General features: G+C 40.8%; 1 protein-coding gene across 2 annotated transcripts in view; it reads left to right on the top strand.

Annotated features, from left to right (window-relative positions):
* Positions 1-4,292: 4,292 nt before the first annotated feature.
* ntrk2a (neurotrophic tyrosine kinase, receptor, type 2a) overlaps positions 4,293-19,383 on the top strand; it is a 72,852-nt gene continuing 57,761 nt past the window's right edge. Inside the window, exons 1-5 of one of the 2 annotated variants that reach the window (XM_029439318.1) lie at positions 4,293-4,894; positions 8,072-8,146; positions 9,820-9,891; positions 10,219-10,287; positions 11,321-11,469. In XM_029439318.1, coding sequence (XP_029295178.1) covers positions 4,641-4,894; positions 8,072-8,146; positions 9,820-9,891; positions 10,219-10,287; positions 11,321-11,469 — 619 coding nt within the window. In that variant the 5' untranslated portion in view covers positions 4,293-4,640. The remainder of the gene's footprint in view (positions 4,895-8,071; positions 8,147-9,819; positions 9,892-10,218; positions 10,288-11,320; positions 11,470-19,383) is intronic. The other variant, XM_029439319.1, reaches the window with a different exon arrangement.

Here is a 19,383-nt window from a genome sequence, read left to right as displayed (position 1 = left end):
AGTGCGAGTGTAGTCACAGTCAATAGTTCTGCGTCTTTCCTCAATTTAATTATTTTCACAGAAATCCTCCCTACTCCCTGGTAACATTGTATTGTTTCTATATGAATGTAGCTTGTAAAAATAACACACTGTAGTGTCATGGTTCTTAAGTATCCCAGCAGCCACTAGAGTGCACTAGTGTATCATTTCTCATAACCATAATATACACATGCCAGGTATGTGAGGTTAGAATAGGTTCATGTGAGTCTACATGATACTATATATTTATATTGGGTGACACAATGTAAGCTTTCGTTCAATAAACACTGAGTTATCAAAACATAACAATTGAGTATAGGAAATTAGACATCATATTACATCCAATTACAGTAAAATATAACCTGGGTAATGAAAACCACTCACAAAGACTACAGTTATTTGACTTGCTTGTGTATAAAAGCTTAAGATCCTAAGACAATAAGCAATAATAAAAAGACATTACCTTCGAATGCAAAAGGCCATGCATCTGTCTTACATTTGGTGGGAGGGATTTCCAAAAACCTTTTTCTCATGGCAGTGGGGTAACCGTCCAGTTCAGAAAGGTGAGTGACATTCAGTAATTTTTAAATGGAAAAAAAATCAAACACTTCTTCTAACTAAGGACACATGGGCCCCACTGAAGACTGCTATCTAACATGACTTTGATATAGCCACTCCACATGTTTAAGCCATTAATCATGTTGAAGTCAAGAACAAAAAAATAAAACAATGAAAGATTATGGAAATTGTTCTGTCCGACTGAGGTTTGTTAATCCATACATAATGTGCCAAAACCCTGCACAGTTACTAAAGGAAGAAAACAACTGCACGCTGGGTAATGTTTTCTGCACATACTTGTATCTACTCAGTGTGTCTCGTGTCCTAATCATGACCCTTTCTCTCTGCTTCTCATAGCTCTGGGGTAAAGCAGGATATGAGCCCCTTTGTGTATGTTTAGGGCCCCAGATGAATAAATCATAAAAGGATTTAATAAAAGTTTGGACTTGTGTGAACCTGAAGCAATTACCAATAATAAACACATGTTATGCTAATCGAAAAGAAAAAACACAGCACAGTGACTGCGATGCAACAACAGGTGACTGCGATACAACAACAGGTGACTGCGATGCAACAACAGGTGACTGCGATGCAACAACAGGTGACTGCGATTCAACAACAGGTGACTGCGATGCAACAACAGGTGACTGCGATGCAACAACAGGTGACTGCGATGCAACAACAAGTGACTGCGATACAACAACAGGTGACTGCGATACAACAACAGGTGACTGCGATGCAACAACAGGTGACTGCGATGCAACAACAGGTGACTGCGATGCAACAACAGGTGACTGCGATACAACAACAGGTGACTGCGATGCAACAACAGGTGACTGCGATACAACAACAGGTGACTGCGATACAACAACAGGTGACTGCGATACAACAACAGGTGACTGTGATGCAACAACAGGTGACTGCGATACAACAACAGGTGACTGCGATGCAACAACAGATGACTGCGATGCAACAACAGGTGACTGCGATGCAACCAACAGGTGACTGCGATGCAACAACAGGTGACTGCGATGCAACCAACAGGTGACCGTGTTGTAACAAAAAAATATTATGAAGTAACAAAAGTTGACTGGGATGCAGCCACATGTGATTGCGATACAACAACAGGTGATTGTAATGCAAACACAAGTGACTGTGATTAAGCAAAAGTTGTGATATGATTTATAAAACGCAGTACACAAATTATAAAAATCCCTGTTTTCATATCATTGTAATTCAAATCTTTGGCTTTGGGATCAACCGTCAGTGTGGGTTTGGAAACCTGAGATGGGTATTTTCCACAATAATCTACCATAATATGAAAAGTCAACCATTAAGAGATTGATTGAAGTTAATTGGAAGTTGCAGCCCTATTGTGATGACACAACAGATGATTGTGAACACCCATTAGGTAGTTTTCATATATTATGTGAGTGTGATCAGGCATGAAGAACAATGACCACACAAGAAAAGATCTTAACATTTGATGTCATGCTGGTTGGGGAGCTCAGTGACATCATGAAAAAGAAATGTACGCTAGCTACCTGACCAACAGAATCAATATTATTTTTTCATATAAAAGAGAAAAATTCACCTTTAAATTAAATGCAACTTATTTCTATCCATTTGTATTTGCATTATTGCATATCTCAGATATTATTTGTGATATGTTTTGTATTTGATATCATCCAGAAACAATAATAAATGACTCTTGTATATGGTTACTTTTTCAGTGAGCCATAGCTCATTCAAATAAACAATTTTTTAAATGTATATCTCAAACTAGCTTATAATTCTGTGTCAGTGACACTGTGACTTTTGAGGAGCCACTCGTTGCAGATGCTGATTTACTATACAAACTCACAGATCTGACACTCAATAAAACCTTGTCCATACTACTTTTGGACAATTATTTAACAAGGGACTTTGGTTGCTCAGTCAGTTAAAAAATAAAACCCAAAAACTTTTTTTACTTTTTCAGTAGGGACACCTTTAACATAGTTGCTTCTCATCATTTGCATAAAAAGCTACATTTGCGTGTCACACTATAATATGCTCACAGTGTTGGATAAAACACATCCTGACTGATGCTTTGTCTGTGGATGACAGATGGTTCTAGGGGGTGATTGCATGTTTAAAATGTCAAAGACCTTTAACACAGGTTACAACCTCTGTCAAATTTCAAAAGGAAAAGACCGTAATTGGAATATTCTGTGAGACAATGTTTTAATTGGTACGCTCTCACTGTTCTGTGCAGAATGCGTACACCCCGTCAGACACAGGCATGGCTCCATAATTACACTCCTCTATTCAGCAGCACTGCCTGTGCGTCAGCACAAACGTCATATTAGAGCTGGGGACAGGGGAGAGGAGAGGAGAGGGGAGAGGAGGGGAGAGGAGAGGAGAGGAGAGGAGAGGGAATGGAGGGGAGAGGAGAGGAGAGGAGAGGAGAGGAGAGGAGGGAGGGAGAGGGAGGGAGAGGAGAGGAGGGGAATGGAGGGGAGAGGAGAGGAGAGGAGAGGAGAGGAGGGGAGGGGAGGGGAGAGGAGAGGAGAGGAGAGGAGAGGAGAGGAGAGGAGAGGAGAGGAGAGGAGAGGAGAGGAGAGGAGAGGAGAGGGGAGGAGAGGAGGGGAGTTAGGAGAGGAGAGGAGAGGAGATGAGAGGACTCCTCGCAGCCGTGGTTTGTTGGGGCTGTTCCTGCTCACAGTCAGATGTGCTGTGAAAAGGTGAAAGACTGAGGAAAAGGAGATCTGTTTTTCAAAGGCTGTGTAGCGTAAAAAGACAGACAGATCAGCTCTTGTGTTAGAAATACATCCAGCGGAAGGACATCTATAACAGCAGAGTGATTGACATGCAGCAGTATATCCTCCACTCTGAGATGACAGATTATTGATTCAGGTCTGGTTTGTCTGAGAGCCTCATATCATTATGAAATATGGCCTAATGATTTAATAAGGTGACGGTTGACCTGGTACACGCCAGCTAAAGACTTGATGATTGGTGATTGCTCCTTCTTTCTCTCTTGGTCTTTCACTCGCTCTCATGTGACGTTTTAGACATTACAACTTTTTGTCCTGGTATTTACAATGAAATGATGATTAAATGAATGACGACACTGATGGTGAGAATGATTATGACTCCTTTAGTCCCATGCACGCACACAAACCTTTTTCACCTCTTCTCCCTCCCTTTTTACCCCCCCCCCCCCCCCCCCCCTCTCTCTCTCTCTCTCGCTGACAGACAAGGACGCTCACACTTCGTCCACAACTCAAGGCAAGGCCGGTGAAGCATGTCACAGACCACTTGCTCCAAAAATTAAAACAGATGCGCAAAGATTGATGATTAACCAGAAAACACGAATTGTGCATATGTCTTGACGCTGAGATGCCCTTGAGCAATACACCCTTATTTTGCTCTGCACCTGACCCTTCCCCCAGAACAGGCAGCGCAAGGATCATTTCCCTAAAGGGGATCAATGAGGTATCACATTATCGACTTTGATGCTGGTACCCGTCCTCTTCTGCTCTACCTCATCCAGCGTTCATCCCTACGCGGGAACAGCTGTGCGCACCACGGCTCTCTCACCCTGACATTTGGTCAGAGTCGCCTATCCTCTCACCCAACCACCCGAGCACCTTCCACACACAGAGAACATTGTGTAGAGGAGGCTCCGGTTGGTGCGTGTCAGCTGAGAGAGAGAGAGAGAGAGAGAGAGAGAGAGAGAGAGAGAGAGAGAGAGAGAGAGAGAGAGAGAGAGAGAGAGAGAGAGAGAGATCCTTCTTGGCACACACCCGTCAGTGTGGCAGTGAGATTCTGACTGACTGGCTGACTGACGAGGGATTCTGGAGGGAACACACAGGAAAGGGACGACACACTCTCCGGTTTTCTTTTTTCTGTCATCGCTGCAGATGGTTTTCTAGCTGCACCGCCTGTATCCATCTCAGCATCGGAGTTTGCTTTATTTATTCTCTACTTGATTGGCTGAACCAGGGGCTGAACCCAGTCAACCTGGGCCGGGCTGTGGGGCTGTTCAGCGAGCCTTATAGCTGAAGTTGGCACCCGAGATGAGCGCCTGGAGACCCGGGAGCGCGGCTCTCTCTTCGCCGGGGAGAGGGTCTGGGTCGTGGCGGTGCTGGTGGTGGTGGGTTGTGGTGATCGGGGTGTCAGTGGGCTCTGGAGATCCGTGGATGTCCGCGGAGGCATGCCCGTCGTCTTGCACTTGCAGCAGCACCAGAATCTCATGTGTGGACCCGGAGCGGGGTATCAATGCTTTCCCCGTCCTGCAGAGCGAGGCGGAGATGGAGAACATCACCGACATGTGAGTGTCTCTCATAAGCATCAGATTTACAGAAAGGACATGTCGGATTCATAAGTGGTCCTTTCATATTTATCCCGCTTTTAATCAATGTGGCGCTATTTTCCAACACTTTCCAAATAAAGGAATGTCCTCCTATAGCCTACCCCTCCTCTGCCAGTTGTGTCTGGAGCTGACAGACACGGTCCGCAAGGAAAGAGCCAGAACCGGTCCAGATTTTCGGTCTATTTTTCGCTTTTAATCTTAATCTCATGCATGAATTTAAACCGAATTCACAGATTTACCTGTTCTGAAATGTTTTATTCGGCACGGGTTCGCCTCAGAAACGCATCATGTGTAACCTACATTGCATAACAGACTCATTGCCATTATGAGGCTATCAGTCTTTCAACACCAGCGTGGAAACTGACCATTTAAAAAATAAAGCAATTGAGGTTGATAGACTTTATTCCGACTATTAGACAAAGCCGTGTCTGTGAGCGGGCGCGTGTATGTGCCGAAACGTGCATGTGTGCGTGTGACCGAGACACGCACAACACCTCTGTCCAAATATTAGTGTGAGACACTTCCCAAGATGGATCACATGGTTGTATTTACATTAACCACAGTAAAAATGAATGTTCACAAAAAACATTTTCAAAAATCAGTCAACATTTTGCTTGTATTTGAACACTGGACCCTTCTCTTCGGGACGCTGGGTGAAAATTCAAGACAACATCTCAGTTTGCATTTAAAATGTACTATACCCCCTTTTCATAAAACGTCACGTGGCCTAGAAATAAACTCTGACACGTAGGCCTATAAGCATTTTTATCTGAGAGCAATTAAAAGAGGAGATTAAAATATTGAATTGCTGCACTATCTTTCTTGGCAAAGATAAACGGCCTTGTTGATAATGACTTGTCAGAGATGAACTTGGGAGAAGCCTTGGACGTTGTTTAAATGAGCCAGCAGTCTGGTGAAAAGCATTCACTGAGTGCTAATGTAAACAGACAAATTACTGATGACCGTGCAGCGTCTAATTCTACAACGACCTTGCCAAAAAAAAAAACCGGGGAGCTAGGTTATGATGTCCCCTGTCGTGGTAATTGGTTAAACACCCTGATTTGAATATATCTGGACACACAATTTGACAGACTATAATGAGTTGTCCGCATCGATGTGGATTCCTAAATGGGTGTAAACACTCAAATACCACCGTTTGTGTTGATATGTCATCTCTGCTCTATCTATGTGTGTTTAGTTTAAAAACTCAAACACATCATATTTAGTTCACCTGTCAGGAAAACATCCTACCTAATGACTGACAGATAACCTTCATATTGATAATGTTGGAGATTATTATGGGGTGTTGGCTCATTCATAAATATTAACATAAGAGGAACAACACAGGCAGTTGTTTCATAGGTAATGCAGCCTTTAAGAGAGATGAAAAAGTAAAAAAAATCTACTTCTGCATCACAATACTGATATTATTGCCTACACGCAATCATAGTAGATTTACAGCTAATGGACACATGTGGGTGTAGTAACTCCACACTTAACTCCTCCCCGCTCACTCAGACAAACATACAGTGTACATCAAACCTGATGAAACACCAGAGATACAGTATGTGCATGCTGTTATCATACAGCAGCGTAAACTAGAACTCTATCTGCTTTCGATTTACAGATACTTATCTGCTGATGTTGAAGCTGGTGATTTATTGTAGATTACAAATAAGATTGTTACCATTCAAACATTTAGTGGGAATTTAATTTGAACTGTGTGTCGTTATTATCAGCCAATTTAACTCTTTAGTGAACGTAATTTTGTGAAACAGTGTGTTGAAGATGCTGAGTTTAATTTATCAGAGTGTAAACCACTGAATAATGCTAATGTTCTGGGCCAGCTTCTTTAATTATTGAAAGGCACACAACACATTTTATTATACTTTTTTTTTACTGGCTTTTTTTCAGGCTTTATTTTGACTTTATTTGATTGTGACAGTGGAGAGCTGACAGGAAATGAGGGCAGAGAGAGGAGTGGTGCGACTAAAGTCCCCTGACAGACGCTAAGCAGGGTTGTTACGATTACATAGTGTGTGGTGTGCAACAGCATTTTAGACCCCATATGCCAGCAGAACACCCCTATAAAATATTTTTAAGGGTTAGGTGTTGTCTTTTCAACCCTCACTGATCAATCTTCTTGGATCAACAACAATGCAATTATTCTGGTAACGATTTGAAGACTTGAGAGGTAAAATACAGCGTATCATGTTGTATTTGAAATAATTGCAGGGCACAAAGGAGGTCTGCACACTGTTAGGCTCCAAATTAATTGTTTATTTCTCTTTTTAAGGCAGAGTTTTAATCTACAAGATCTTCGCCAGGTTGCCTGAGGAAGATCTTATAGATCGAAACATTGCCCTGAAAAGAGAAAAAGAGAAATCAAATTTTATTTGGAACCTAAAAGTGTGCAGACCTCCTTTGTGCCCTGCAGTTAAGTATTCTTTTTCATCTGAGTATCTTTGCCTGGATGTGCACACATTTGGTCCCTCTTGTGTATTTGAAATAAATAGAAACACAAATAAATCTTAGACTGAAGGTCCTTAACTGCTTTAGCCATGCAATGATCTTGGAAATCAATGACTCTAATTAGAGATTTACATTTTTTCTCCACGTCGTATGATGTATGTGTACCACTTTTAACAACCTTACCTAATGACCTTCTGATTCAGAAAAACAATACATGCAACAGTAAGTCTGAATGTTTCTGCTGTCACTGTTACAGCATGTTCCCTCTGTAGGTGAGATTGTTCGAGTTTAGTTTATCTCTGAATGTTCTCAGACATCTGATCCCAAAGCTGTGATTTTTGAAAAGTACACATACTGTTTTTCAGAGCCCGTTCACACAGTTTTACTCATTCACACGAGGGACTTGCTCACAATCATCTCCTGTTGGCCCCTAAAGGGGTCAAGTGCCTTGCTCCAGCGCAGCTGAGGAAAAGATGGAAGAGAGCTGTGCCTGTTTCTTTTAAAAACTAAAGGCTCCCCCCATGTGCCATTTATCAGCTGCATTTCATTTTTAAACTGTAATCATATGGGCTTATTATGTCCTTTTGTCTTGTTGAAATGCTTCTGTTTGCTTCCCTCTGTTAACAAATGAGCCTGCTGACACACACTTGTATCCCCCGACAGTTACATCGCTAACCAGAGCAGCTTCTCCTCCATCAACGACAAAGACCTGCACTACTACAAGAATCTCAGGAACCTGTAAGTCCTTTATGGCGTATATTACCAAGACAAACCCTTTGGCCCACAGCAAACATTCAGAGATATTTTCAATAGACACATTTGCTAATAAATGATTACACACAGTGCTTTTATGTTATATATTTCTATATTATGTGGCTGTTCTGTTAATTACATCTTATGTTCCCGCAGTGCACAATGTATAATCTAAAGGCCCAAATATAACCAGCCTTTTAGGGCAAAAAGACAAAGAAATTCACTACATTTGAATGGCATATTTGACTTGGTATAATTTACTTTATGAAATATTGATTTACTTTGCCTTTATTGATAATTATTTTTCTTTGCTTAAGGCAATATATCATCCATGTCTGTTGCTTTAAAACCCTGCTGTATATCGCAGGGTTTTGTAGTTACTGTGCTTTGGTGTGTCTCATTTTATTTTCTTATTTAAAATGTTTTTTTTATAGAACTATAAGAATTATATACCAAGCAGCACTTTCTCGCAACATAATAATCTGTTAAGTGGACATTACCTAATTTCCTAACCAATATCCCATTTGGTAGACAGATTAGTACATAGCACGTTACGAGTATATGCTTTCAATTGTTTTCGGACCCAGTGGGAACAAAACGAGTGCTGCATTCAAGGCACAATAATGAACTGTCCCACCTGTCTGAGGAATACTTAAAAACAATAACACTCTGTCTTGATACTTATATGATATTTCACAGTTTAGATGTTTATACAATAACTAATTGTCGTGTTTTATAAATGATGAGATGAATCCGTCACAGCACATCTGCTAGACCAACTTTTCACATCAGATAATGATGTCTGCTGAAGTGCACACACACTCTGCACCTGGTTTTAACAGGGCTGAGTAATGTACAGCACCTCACTCTTAAAGCAGTTTTTTGCATATTAAAAAAGCTTTCGATTGAGACATCTGTTAAATGTAGAAATATGCATACCAGAACAGAGATATCTTTAACTGGGACATTTTGCATGGACAGCCCTGGATTAGTGAGGTGGGATCTTAATTTTGTATGATTTATTAATTTCTTGTGTAATATTCATGATGATCAGTACAAGGAAAGATGGTCTGTTGATGTTTGGTACAAAACCTAAATCTGGCTAAACCTTTACGTTAGAAAGAGGCAGGTGTTCTGGTCTCTCAGAAGAGAAAACACTTAGTTTTTTATGTTAGTTATGTTCATTTCTGACAAACGTTTCACCTCTGCAATGGCATTTATGGTGTCTTATATGTCTATGTGACACAAATCATAAATAAATAAATGACAAATACATCCAGATTATGTATATTATCTTCAGATTGATAGTCTTTGCTCATTTGAACTTCACCTTAATGGCAAACTAGATGAACTGCTTGTTGTTTATTTTCAATGTGAACAAAAGCCTTTCTGTCTTTAAAAAAAAGTTAGAACCACACAGCATCAACCTACACTCATATAACGATGCTTATCTCCCGATGTCGATATTCAGATGCTATAATAATAATAATAATAATAATAATAATAATAATAATAATGTGTCTCCTCCTATTAGAAACTGCTTCCAAATATATTTCCTCAGACTTTATGGACTGATCAGGAACCTGAATTTATGTTTTCTGATATTGTAGTTGTTGTTGATAATTGTTGTGTTCATGATGACGCTGTTTTTGTTTCAGAACGGTGATCAACAGCAGGCTAACATATGTATCTAAACTGGCCTTTCAAAACAACATCAAGATACAGTACCTGTAAGTACAATCATGCATCTATTCCTTGCTTTATATGATTGATATGATTTATTCATCACCTTTAGTTAGCAGTTACCAATTTAATTCCTTTATTGTATTATTTATTGTTGTACAGTATATCATAATGTAAAGAAGAAAAAAACAGGATTTATAAATGTCTATCATAACTACAGTTAAAGATCAATGTACCTTGTGTTACTTTAATTGATGAAAAATATTTCAGCCTTATTGGTGCATATACAAATTACTTTCAGTAACACCAACCTAATATTTTGTTGTGATTTTGAAAACGTAATCTCCCTCCTTGATGTTCGACCTAATTTCCAGGAATCTGAAAGATAACAACCTGTCATCGCTGTCCTGGAGAATATTCAGACACCTCAACATGTCTTATCTGTGAGTTCAGCTCAGCCTTCTCTATCAGTGTGTCAATCTCCGTGTCTGTCTGTTCCTGGCTCACTACAGCATCTGTGATGACACCTGTAGATTCCGGATGTGATGTTACTGCTGCCTGCAATCTTGGGATTACCGTTAATTAGATATAGGCAACAGGGTGGAGAATTGAGATGAAGTAGACACACAGTAATGAACTATCAAGGCATGGTTATGACACCTGTCAATAAAGGCGTACATGCTCCACCCAAATATACCCTTTACTCAGTCTCCCATTACTTAATAATATTACTTGTAATAAAGCATTCATTTTCACTTTACATTGAGATATATTGAAAAGGATCATTAATTGCCATTATGCAACACAGGGTTGCACAACGAGATGCATTTGTAGCCCATTTGCTAGACAAGAGAAAAACATGCCAAAAGCTCAACCAACAGTAGAGCATTGCTGTAGGCCTGGTGTGTTCTTTATATTGTATAGCCTATTCAATACAGTCAAAAGATTATTCTTTCATTCCAAGTGGACATTGAAAGAAACTGCATCTTAAAATAAATAGTTCGACTTGCGGAGAGTTAGATGAGACACTTTCACATCTATCTATAAAGTTTAAGCTCCAGGAAGTTACTACTCCCAGAAAAGAAATAGTCCAGGACATAACAACACTTTGCTTTTTGTACGGATTACACAAACACAATGTAATGTGTTAATAATTAGTGAGCTTTAGAGGTGCAGCTAGGTGGATCTTTTAGAGCCAGGCCTAGCTGTCTCCTCCTGTTTTCTGTTTTTACGCTTAGCTAAGCTAACCGGCTGCATGTGGTAGCCTCGTATTTACAAACATTAATTGTATCAGTCTGAATCCTCTAACTCTCAGCAAGACAGCCAACAAGCGTATTTCCAAAATGTTGACCTTTCACACTAACACATTTCAATCAAGCTATTGCTTTGTCTTCTAAAATGTCATTTACTCTCACGCTCTACCACTCACAGTTCTTGTGTGTGTGTGTGTGTGTGTGTGTGTGTGTGTGTGTGTAGGATCCTGACAGGGAACCCTCTGCACTGCTCCTGTGAGAACATGTGGATGAAGCTGTGGTTAGGAGAGGAAGCAGACATTCAGGAGCTGCGCTGCATCGAGGATGGAGGGGCACGCAAGCTGCTGTCCAGACTGACACTACCAAATTGTGGTGAGACACACACACGCACACGCACACGCACACACACACACACACACACACACACACACACACACACACACACACACACACACACACACTGCAAGCTGGAAAATACATTCACAAGCTGTTGCAGAGTGCAAAGTGTTGAAGCACCTGGAGGAAAACTGTAATCCTAATAGTTTCCTCAACAAAGATTTTTCAAAATGTGTGTTCTCATATGTTTTGCATCTGTGTGACACATAGTTTTTTATGTAAGTGTCCGTGTACAGCAGGACATATACTGTGTTAAACTTAATAGTAATAGCGAGACAAGTGTGCTAAGTGTTTTGTCGGTTCTCACGGGAGGTGTGGGGGATGAACTGGAGAAAGTGAAGTTTGTTGTTAAAACCTATGAGAATAACTGTACAAAAAACTTCCACAGGCTACAGCGAAGATGTTGCACACACTATATTTCACTTACGTAGGACTCTGCTGTAATTTCTCCACACACTGCAGTGCAAAATACTACAAAGTTTAACACATGAACGAGCAAACAAATGCATTCATGCACACTCAGAGCCCTGCTTTTATAGAGGGCTTCAAAAATATAGTTTGTTTTTTGCAGGGTGTCATTTAAAGGGCACCGACACTGAACAGGCTGACGTTATCTCTGTGCTGTGGGGAGTTTTCTCATATGATGCATAGATTAGCTGCCAGATGGAGAAGAGCAAAATGTGCGACCTACAGTGTAGTGTTTGTGTGTGCTGCTGTTTCAGAGGTTATGTCATCTTTTAGACTAGTTACAGTCACCCGAGACATTTGCTCGTAGGTGCAGAAAGGTCACTGTGTGCAGGACATTATAGAAGCAGAAAGATTATTTTCTGAGAGGGATAGTTTGTGTGAATAAACACACGGATGACAGTGAGTTCCAAAGATGCTGAGTGGAGAAAATTCACTGCATGTATCACAATAAAATGAAGTGTTATAAAGACCATCTGCACTATGTCCTATGGCACCGGTGACCTGCTGTCATGCAGCACATTTAATTTCCTTTTTTTCCTCTGAATCATGTTTTGGTCATCTATGAAGGAATAGAGTTATGGAAAGCAGCAATACTCAACTGCAACAGCAATAATCACATCTTTATGAGTAATAAAATACATTTTCCACAGATTTAATTGTGAAAACTTTATGAGAAAATGTTACATCTTTGTTTAAGTAGCAAGGAAACAATATTAGGTATTCCCATAAGGAGTAATGCTTCTACAAACCAGAAAATGATGTTCTCAGTACCAGTGCATACAGTTACTTACAACACAAGTGTAATGTCAAGCTAACCAGCAAGCTTGCTCTCACTCCTAGAAGTCCACAGACCACAAACCTTTTATGTCGGGAGTGTTCATCAAGCTTGAATGTATAAATGTCAGCAGTTAATCGATGCTTTATTCTGCCCTCCCCTCTTCTTAGTTTTTCATGACGCTCTCTATTTTGGACTCTCATCTTTTCATAAACAGGGTTAGATTACAGCTTGACATGGCTGCCTGTTCAAACTCAACACTGAATTGTAATTTTTTAAAAGCAAAACAAAATCTGGCTTTAAGTGACATTCGCTATTAATTTAGAGCTTGAGCTTAACCCAAGCAAACAAATCAAAATGCAGATAGTTCCAGCCTTTGGGGCAACAACTCCAGTCAGATCCAGTTTGTTGCTGTAAAGTGAGAACCTTAAAGGAACCTTCAGGTCTAATTTGAATTCATAAAACACACAATAACAGCAGTCAGAAAAGCTTTACAGGCCTCAATTGAAATGTAATAAATGCTTCTCCATCTAATAAACCAGAACATGAATCTGAAAGCATTTTTGCCATTTGGTCAAAAATAACTCAGGGCAGTCGGCACACATCCGACAGAAACAATAAGTTAGCATGCAGGAAGCTAACAATGTCATTGATAACTCCTATTGATCCGTCCCCTCTGCCTCCCTTCCATTAGCGGAGGTTATTTTAGGCATTAGCACAGTTACAGCAAGGCCCCTGGAGTGGTGGGCAGGGGACCCCCTGGCAGTGTGACATATGAGGAGGAGGACATGGTGGAGTGGGGGTGCCAAATAATGCCCCAGGGCTAGCAGTGATACAACAAAAGTCCAAACTGCTGGCCTTTTGCTTTCTATGTCGTTTTTTTCTCTCTATCGTTTGCCTCTCCCCCTCTCAGGCTGCCTCTCCTTCTCTTTATTACTAATGTTCCATCTCTCTGTCTGCTTGCATGTATGACTGTCTGTCTGAACATTTCTGAGTGACATATGAGGAAGGCACAAAGCAGAGGAAGTGCCCAATGATGCCCGAGGGCTGACACTGATCTCTAAGGCCACCCGCATATGTCTCTCAGTCTGTTTCTCTCTGTGGACTGTTTACTGCTGGAGCTCCACTAAAAAAAGGCTGGCAAACACAGACTGTTCCCACTGCTGACCGGTACAAAACTTCACTAAACAATTGCTGCTCTGATGTTACGGCAGTCCCAATTGTGTGCTATATGAAAATAAATGGACTGTGTCACTCAGCAAAAATCATCTGCAGGTAGAAAATCCTCTAAAAACCTTTAAACACTCATGTTAAATTTACTTTAACTACTCTTTCTTAAGTTGTAAGATTACTTGAGTCATGCCTGTTATTGTATAAATCAAGAACCATGACACTCATTATATCTTGTGTTTTTATGTGGCTAAAATCGGCTATCTGCTAAATTATCTAAATGTATAAAAATGTTATAATTCAAACCAGCTGTCCTGAGAAATGGTATATTTCCCCCTCAAAGTGTCGTTGAAATCCATCTGCCGTGATGGATTACCGGACCTATGCTGGTCAGATCACAGCGCTGGTGCACTCTGTCTTCATCTGTCTGTCTCACTGTCTGTTTATCTGTCCATTTGTCTGGCTACAATGACTGTCTATCAGGTTTCATTTCCCCTTTGCATCCCCATTTCTGTCTTAGATTATTGTTCAAGTATTATTTCCTCCTGATCCAATATCTCCTTCTCCAACTTCTTTCACGTTGGCTTATTCGTGAATATATTGTTCAGTGTCACTACTTACATATCTGTCTGAGTCGAACACTCTGTATCTCTCTGCTCCTTCATTTTGTGTAGCGTGTTCTTACAAAAGCAGCACATAGGCACAGACTCGAGCAGTAAACGGCAGTATAAGGCCGATGAAAAAGGCCAGATGGCTCCCGTGTTTGTGGGCAGTAGATGCTACTGCTATAGGGAGACTTACTCAGTTATTTGCTAGATAACAAGGAATTTAACAACAAGACACAAAAGCTGTAAAACTAAACCTAAAATCAACACAGAACTTAGAAAGCACAAAGAAAATCAGGACAGTGCAGATTGACAGAAACAGATTAGGATGGTATTCATGAGGTTTTATAAGGTCTTGTAAAAGGTAATGGACCTGACGTTTAGTGCTGCGTTTGGCCTTCCTGCAGTCCCTTTTAGGCCATGCTGTTGTCATTTAGCAGCGAGGTTTTGTTAACAGACAGATTCAATAGGGTCTTAAAGCGGAAAACAGATTCAACAGAAAACCGCACAACTGGTCAAAACAATTCATTAAATCCTCTTTATTGTAAAGGAAATAAAGTAATTGCTAAGAATTCGAGATGGGCAGGAAAAGTTGTGTAAAGACGGTGTGCAGTTTTTATTTTTTATTTTATCATTAGTCCTTCATATGACAAGAATGATGCATGGCTGAACCAGCTCAGTAGCATGAGGAATTATGTCCAGGTTAGACGATTATGCACCTCATGATTTACGTCCAATGCAAATTCAGGAAGTGTCCTTTATGTAGCGAGGTGGAGAAGGGAGGTCAAGGTGATGGATATGCGTGTCTGCCCTTTATGCATGAGACCAAAGTTTCACGTTTTTTATTAACCATTAATGATGTTTCCCTAACTTTAACCATTTTTTTAGAAGCCTAAACTTAACGGTACAATACAGTACGGTACGGCAAATTTGAGGACAATTAAAACCTAAAAATGATCTGATGTCAGAGTCAGACAACAGAAAATTAATAATCTATAACAGTTTCTGGGTTTAAAAGCTGCTCAACCAGTCTCCTCCCTATTTGAGCACATTCACTGAATCCCTCTCACAATGCATTGGCAGTCTCCACTGTGCTCGAACAACAGAAAAATACAGAGGCAAAGTCGGAGACGGGTTTTGTGTTGTGCCAATTTTCGGCACATTTCCTTCTCTCCCTGTTGTGTATTTTGTGAAAGAATTCTCTCTCGCCTGCTTGTGCCTCTCATCAGAAATCATCACATCTCTGTGCTGTAGAGGCTGGAGCCTTACATAATAGATATGAACACTTCTCTAAACACCAATGTGGACGTGCCTATTGTGGCCCATAACAAGAGCTGACAACAATGACACCTCTAACAATGACGCAGAAGTATGCTGTGGTGTATTGTGCAAAGGTTTCAATCCAGAGCGGATGTTTTGCTTTTAAATATGAGCTGTGAACAGCTATTCAGCTCCACATCACCGGGGCATATCCACGACGCTGTGCCTGTGATTCACAGCCTATTCATGGCACATGCTCCTGGTGAATGAAGGTACTCTTAATGCAAGGAGTCAAGGAGTGTCAAGGACCGGCACATAGTCAGTGCTAATGTTATGTTTTATTTGATAGGGTGAGGTTTCAATGTTACAATCTTGCCAAAGTATCTGCCTGTAAATATAATTTTTTATAAAAAAAAAGAAGGTCCTTGAAATGACATATGGTAATACAAAGTAAGAGAACACATAACCCAAAAGGACAACGGCATTTCTTGTCAGATTTAAAAGTAAGATTTTCATATTTTTTAAATTCAAAATGAACACATGTACATTTACCAATTTTCTGTCTTTGTTGTTTTTGTAAAAATCTAAAGTTTTCAAACGTAATTACCTGTCGAAGTAAACATGATTGGCTAATTGAGAGCAGTTGAAGGTTTTAGGACATAATTTATGTGTAGTCTAAGATACAAGACAAAACAAATGTCATATGTTCCTGGTACATGTGTGCATTATTTCCAATTATTTATCCTGGCAATGTAAGATTGATGTAAAACACTCTTAGGCTGGTTCAGTGCGTCACCTTTAGACAATTCTATCCTTCCTAAAAAACACTCGGAGGCAGACGTACTGAATGAAAGTGAAATATATTTTGGTACCATTGAGTTGCTTCCCAATTGAAACACCTCTATTATATCTATGGAGCTGAAAAAAAATCTCAAATGAAATTGTAATCCATGTTATTACTGTAAGAGTTTGCATGACAAATAAATAAAACAATTGAATACATTAGTTGAGAAACATTAATAAATGCAGATGCTTCCATATTGTCCCTGAGGAGTCACTTAATGGTGTTAATCCCACCAGTAGAGTGCAGAGACTTGGATAATCCACGGTATGCCAACACGCATTGAAGCTGTTCTGGAGGCCCAGTATTTTATTAAGACACTTTTTTATTAGATTTCCTTTAATTTGTCAACCATCTGTATTCCTCCTGGTATTGCAGGTGTACATAAAGTGAGCACGTATAGAAGAAATACAGAGAATGTGTTGACACATGAGCTCAGTCGCTGTTATTAGTTCATCCATTGTGCGCGTTGTGTGTTCACAGTTAATTAAAAAGTAAATTCTTGACTTTGGAAATAGTAGTCTGGCAATTCTAAACTCAAGGTCCACTTACTGGCATTTTTATGCAGTTTTTTTTAAAGTGCTGTAGATGAAATCAAAACAGCTACTGAGCGTGCATTTCAGCAAATCCATCTCAATGAAAACAGAGCAAATTCCAATCCGGTGGTAATAGCAGCTAAATGCTAGTATGCGCACCCTCTACACCCATATGTTTACAACCGGCTGCAGGTGGGCCGCAGCACAGGCCAAACACTGAAGCACGTAATAGTGAAATCTTTTCCCGTCATGACTCATGACGGTATCACAGACTTCAGCTGGCCTACCATGCTAATTACGGTAAATTCCTCTTCGATCCTACTTGTTGATTCTGAACACACCCGAGCCGCTAAAGGATTACAATCACACTGGATGTCATGGGTGGTTTGACTACCAAAGCTGCGCTCGTAAATAATTGAACATGGAATAATTTTCTATGTACCGACAGGTCATGACAACTGCACTCACATCAAAACAGAGGATGATTCCAGAAGTTTTATTCAGATTTCTAGCCACTGTGTGTGTTTGTGTGTGTGTGCTTGTGTGTGTGTTTGTGTGTGTGTGCTTGTGTGTGTGTTTGTGTGTGTGTGTGTGTGTGTGTGGTGTGTGTGTGTGTGTGTGTGTGTGTGTGTGTGTGTGTGTGTGTGTGTGTGTGTGCGTGTGTGACCTGCAGATGGCTGTAGTGTGAGTATAAAGCTGATTTACCGCGAGCCTGTTAAGATATGTGGTTCTGATATGGCAGCTGGCCTGCCACCACTGAAATGACTGTTTTTTAGTGTGTCTCACAGTGATTGAGTGGGTTGCCGTAGTGATAAGCAGTCTGCAGATGGACAGACAAGGTAGAAGAGGGGGGGAGAGGATTTGATAAGGAATCTGTCCAGTTTATCTGCAGTAGCTGTCGACACCCATTTCTTCTCCTCTTTTTTTGTTTTCCTTTTCTCTTCTCGTCTCAGCTTGTTTTCTTTTTCTTCCCTCTCTTTGTTCTCTTCTTCACTTTGGTTCTCATCTATCCTCCTCCTCTTTTCCTCTTCTTCACTTCTCTTGGTTCGCGTCTTGTGTCCTTGTCTCTTCTTTTTCGTCTCTTCACTTTGTTCTCCTCTTCTCTTCCTTCTCATCTTCTTCTCTTTGTTTTGTTCTCACCTTCTTGTCTTGCCTTTTCTCTTCTTTAGGTTCTCGTCTTGTCTCCTCATTTCTTCTTGTTCTCTTCTTTTTGTAATCTTATTCTTTCATCAGAAATGTTATTGGACAAGGCATGAGGGTGGCAATACTCTGATTGAGTCTGATTGGTCACAGTCAGGTCACCTCCTGGTCAGCACACGCACTAGTGCACATGCACACACACAGTTACCAGTGTCTTTGCTTTGACTGAGTCTTCAGACTGTGTCCAATCAATTTTACTACTTGTGCTGCTGAAGACATACACTAGTAATCAGTGTAACCATCACCGTGTTTGAACTCTGTGTCTTTGTTTGACTGTTTGATTGGGGTGAGTGTGCTTAAATGAGAGAGAGAGAGAGAGAGAGAGAGAGAGAGAGAGAGAGAGAGAGAGAGAGAGAAGAGAGAGAGAGAGGCGAGAGGTGAAGAGAGAGAGGGACGAAGATTAGAGAGAGAGCTATCTCTCGAGGGGGGCTCTCCTCTTCCTTCTCTTTTCTCTCGTTCTCTCGCTCTATCTCTCTCTCTCTCTCTTCTCTCTTTCTCTCGCTCTCTATCTCTCTTCTCTCTCTTTTCTCTCTCTCTCTCTTCTCTCTCTCTCCTCTCTCTCTCTCTTCCTCTCTCGCTCTCTTCTCTCTTTCTCTCTCTCTCTCTCTCCTCTCGTCCTCTCTCTCTCTCTCGCTCTCTCTTCTCCCTCTCTCTTTCTCTCTCCTCTCTCTCTCTCTTTCTCTTCGTTCTCTCTTTCTCTCTCTCGCTTCTCGCTCTCTTCTCCTCTCTCTGTCTCTCTCTCTCTCTCTCCTTTCTCTCTTGCTCTCTCTTCTCTCTCTCTCTCTCTCTTCGTTCCTCTCTCTCTCGCGTCCTCGCTTCCTCTCTCTCCGCTACGCGCTCTCCGCTTCTCCTCGCTCGCTCGCTACTCGCGTCTATCTCTCTTCCGTCTCGCTCTTCTCTCTCTCTCTCCCTCGGCCTCTCCTTCCTCTCTTCTCCGCTCGCTTCTCGCTCTCTTCTTTCCGCTTTCTCTTCTTCTCCTCTCTCTCTCTATTGAATTTGAGGTCTTTTCTTTGTGCGTCTTTCTTTTCACTCTGT

The sequence above is a fragment of the Cottoperca gobio genome, chromosome 9, assembly GCF_900634415.1.
Source record: "Cottoperca gobio chromosome 9, fCotGob3.1, whole genome shotgun sequence".
Lineage (NCBI taxonomy): Eukaryota > Metazoa > Chordata > Actinopteri > Perciformes > Bovichtidae > Cottoperca > Cottoperca gobio.
This window is presented reverse-complemented; position numbering and strand designations above follow the sequence as displayed.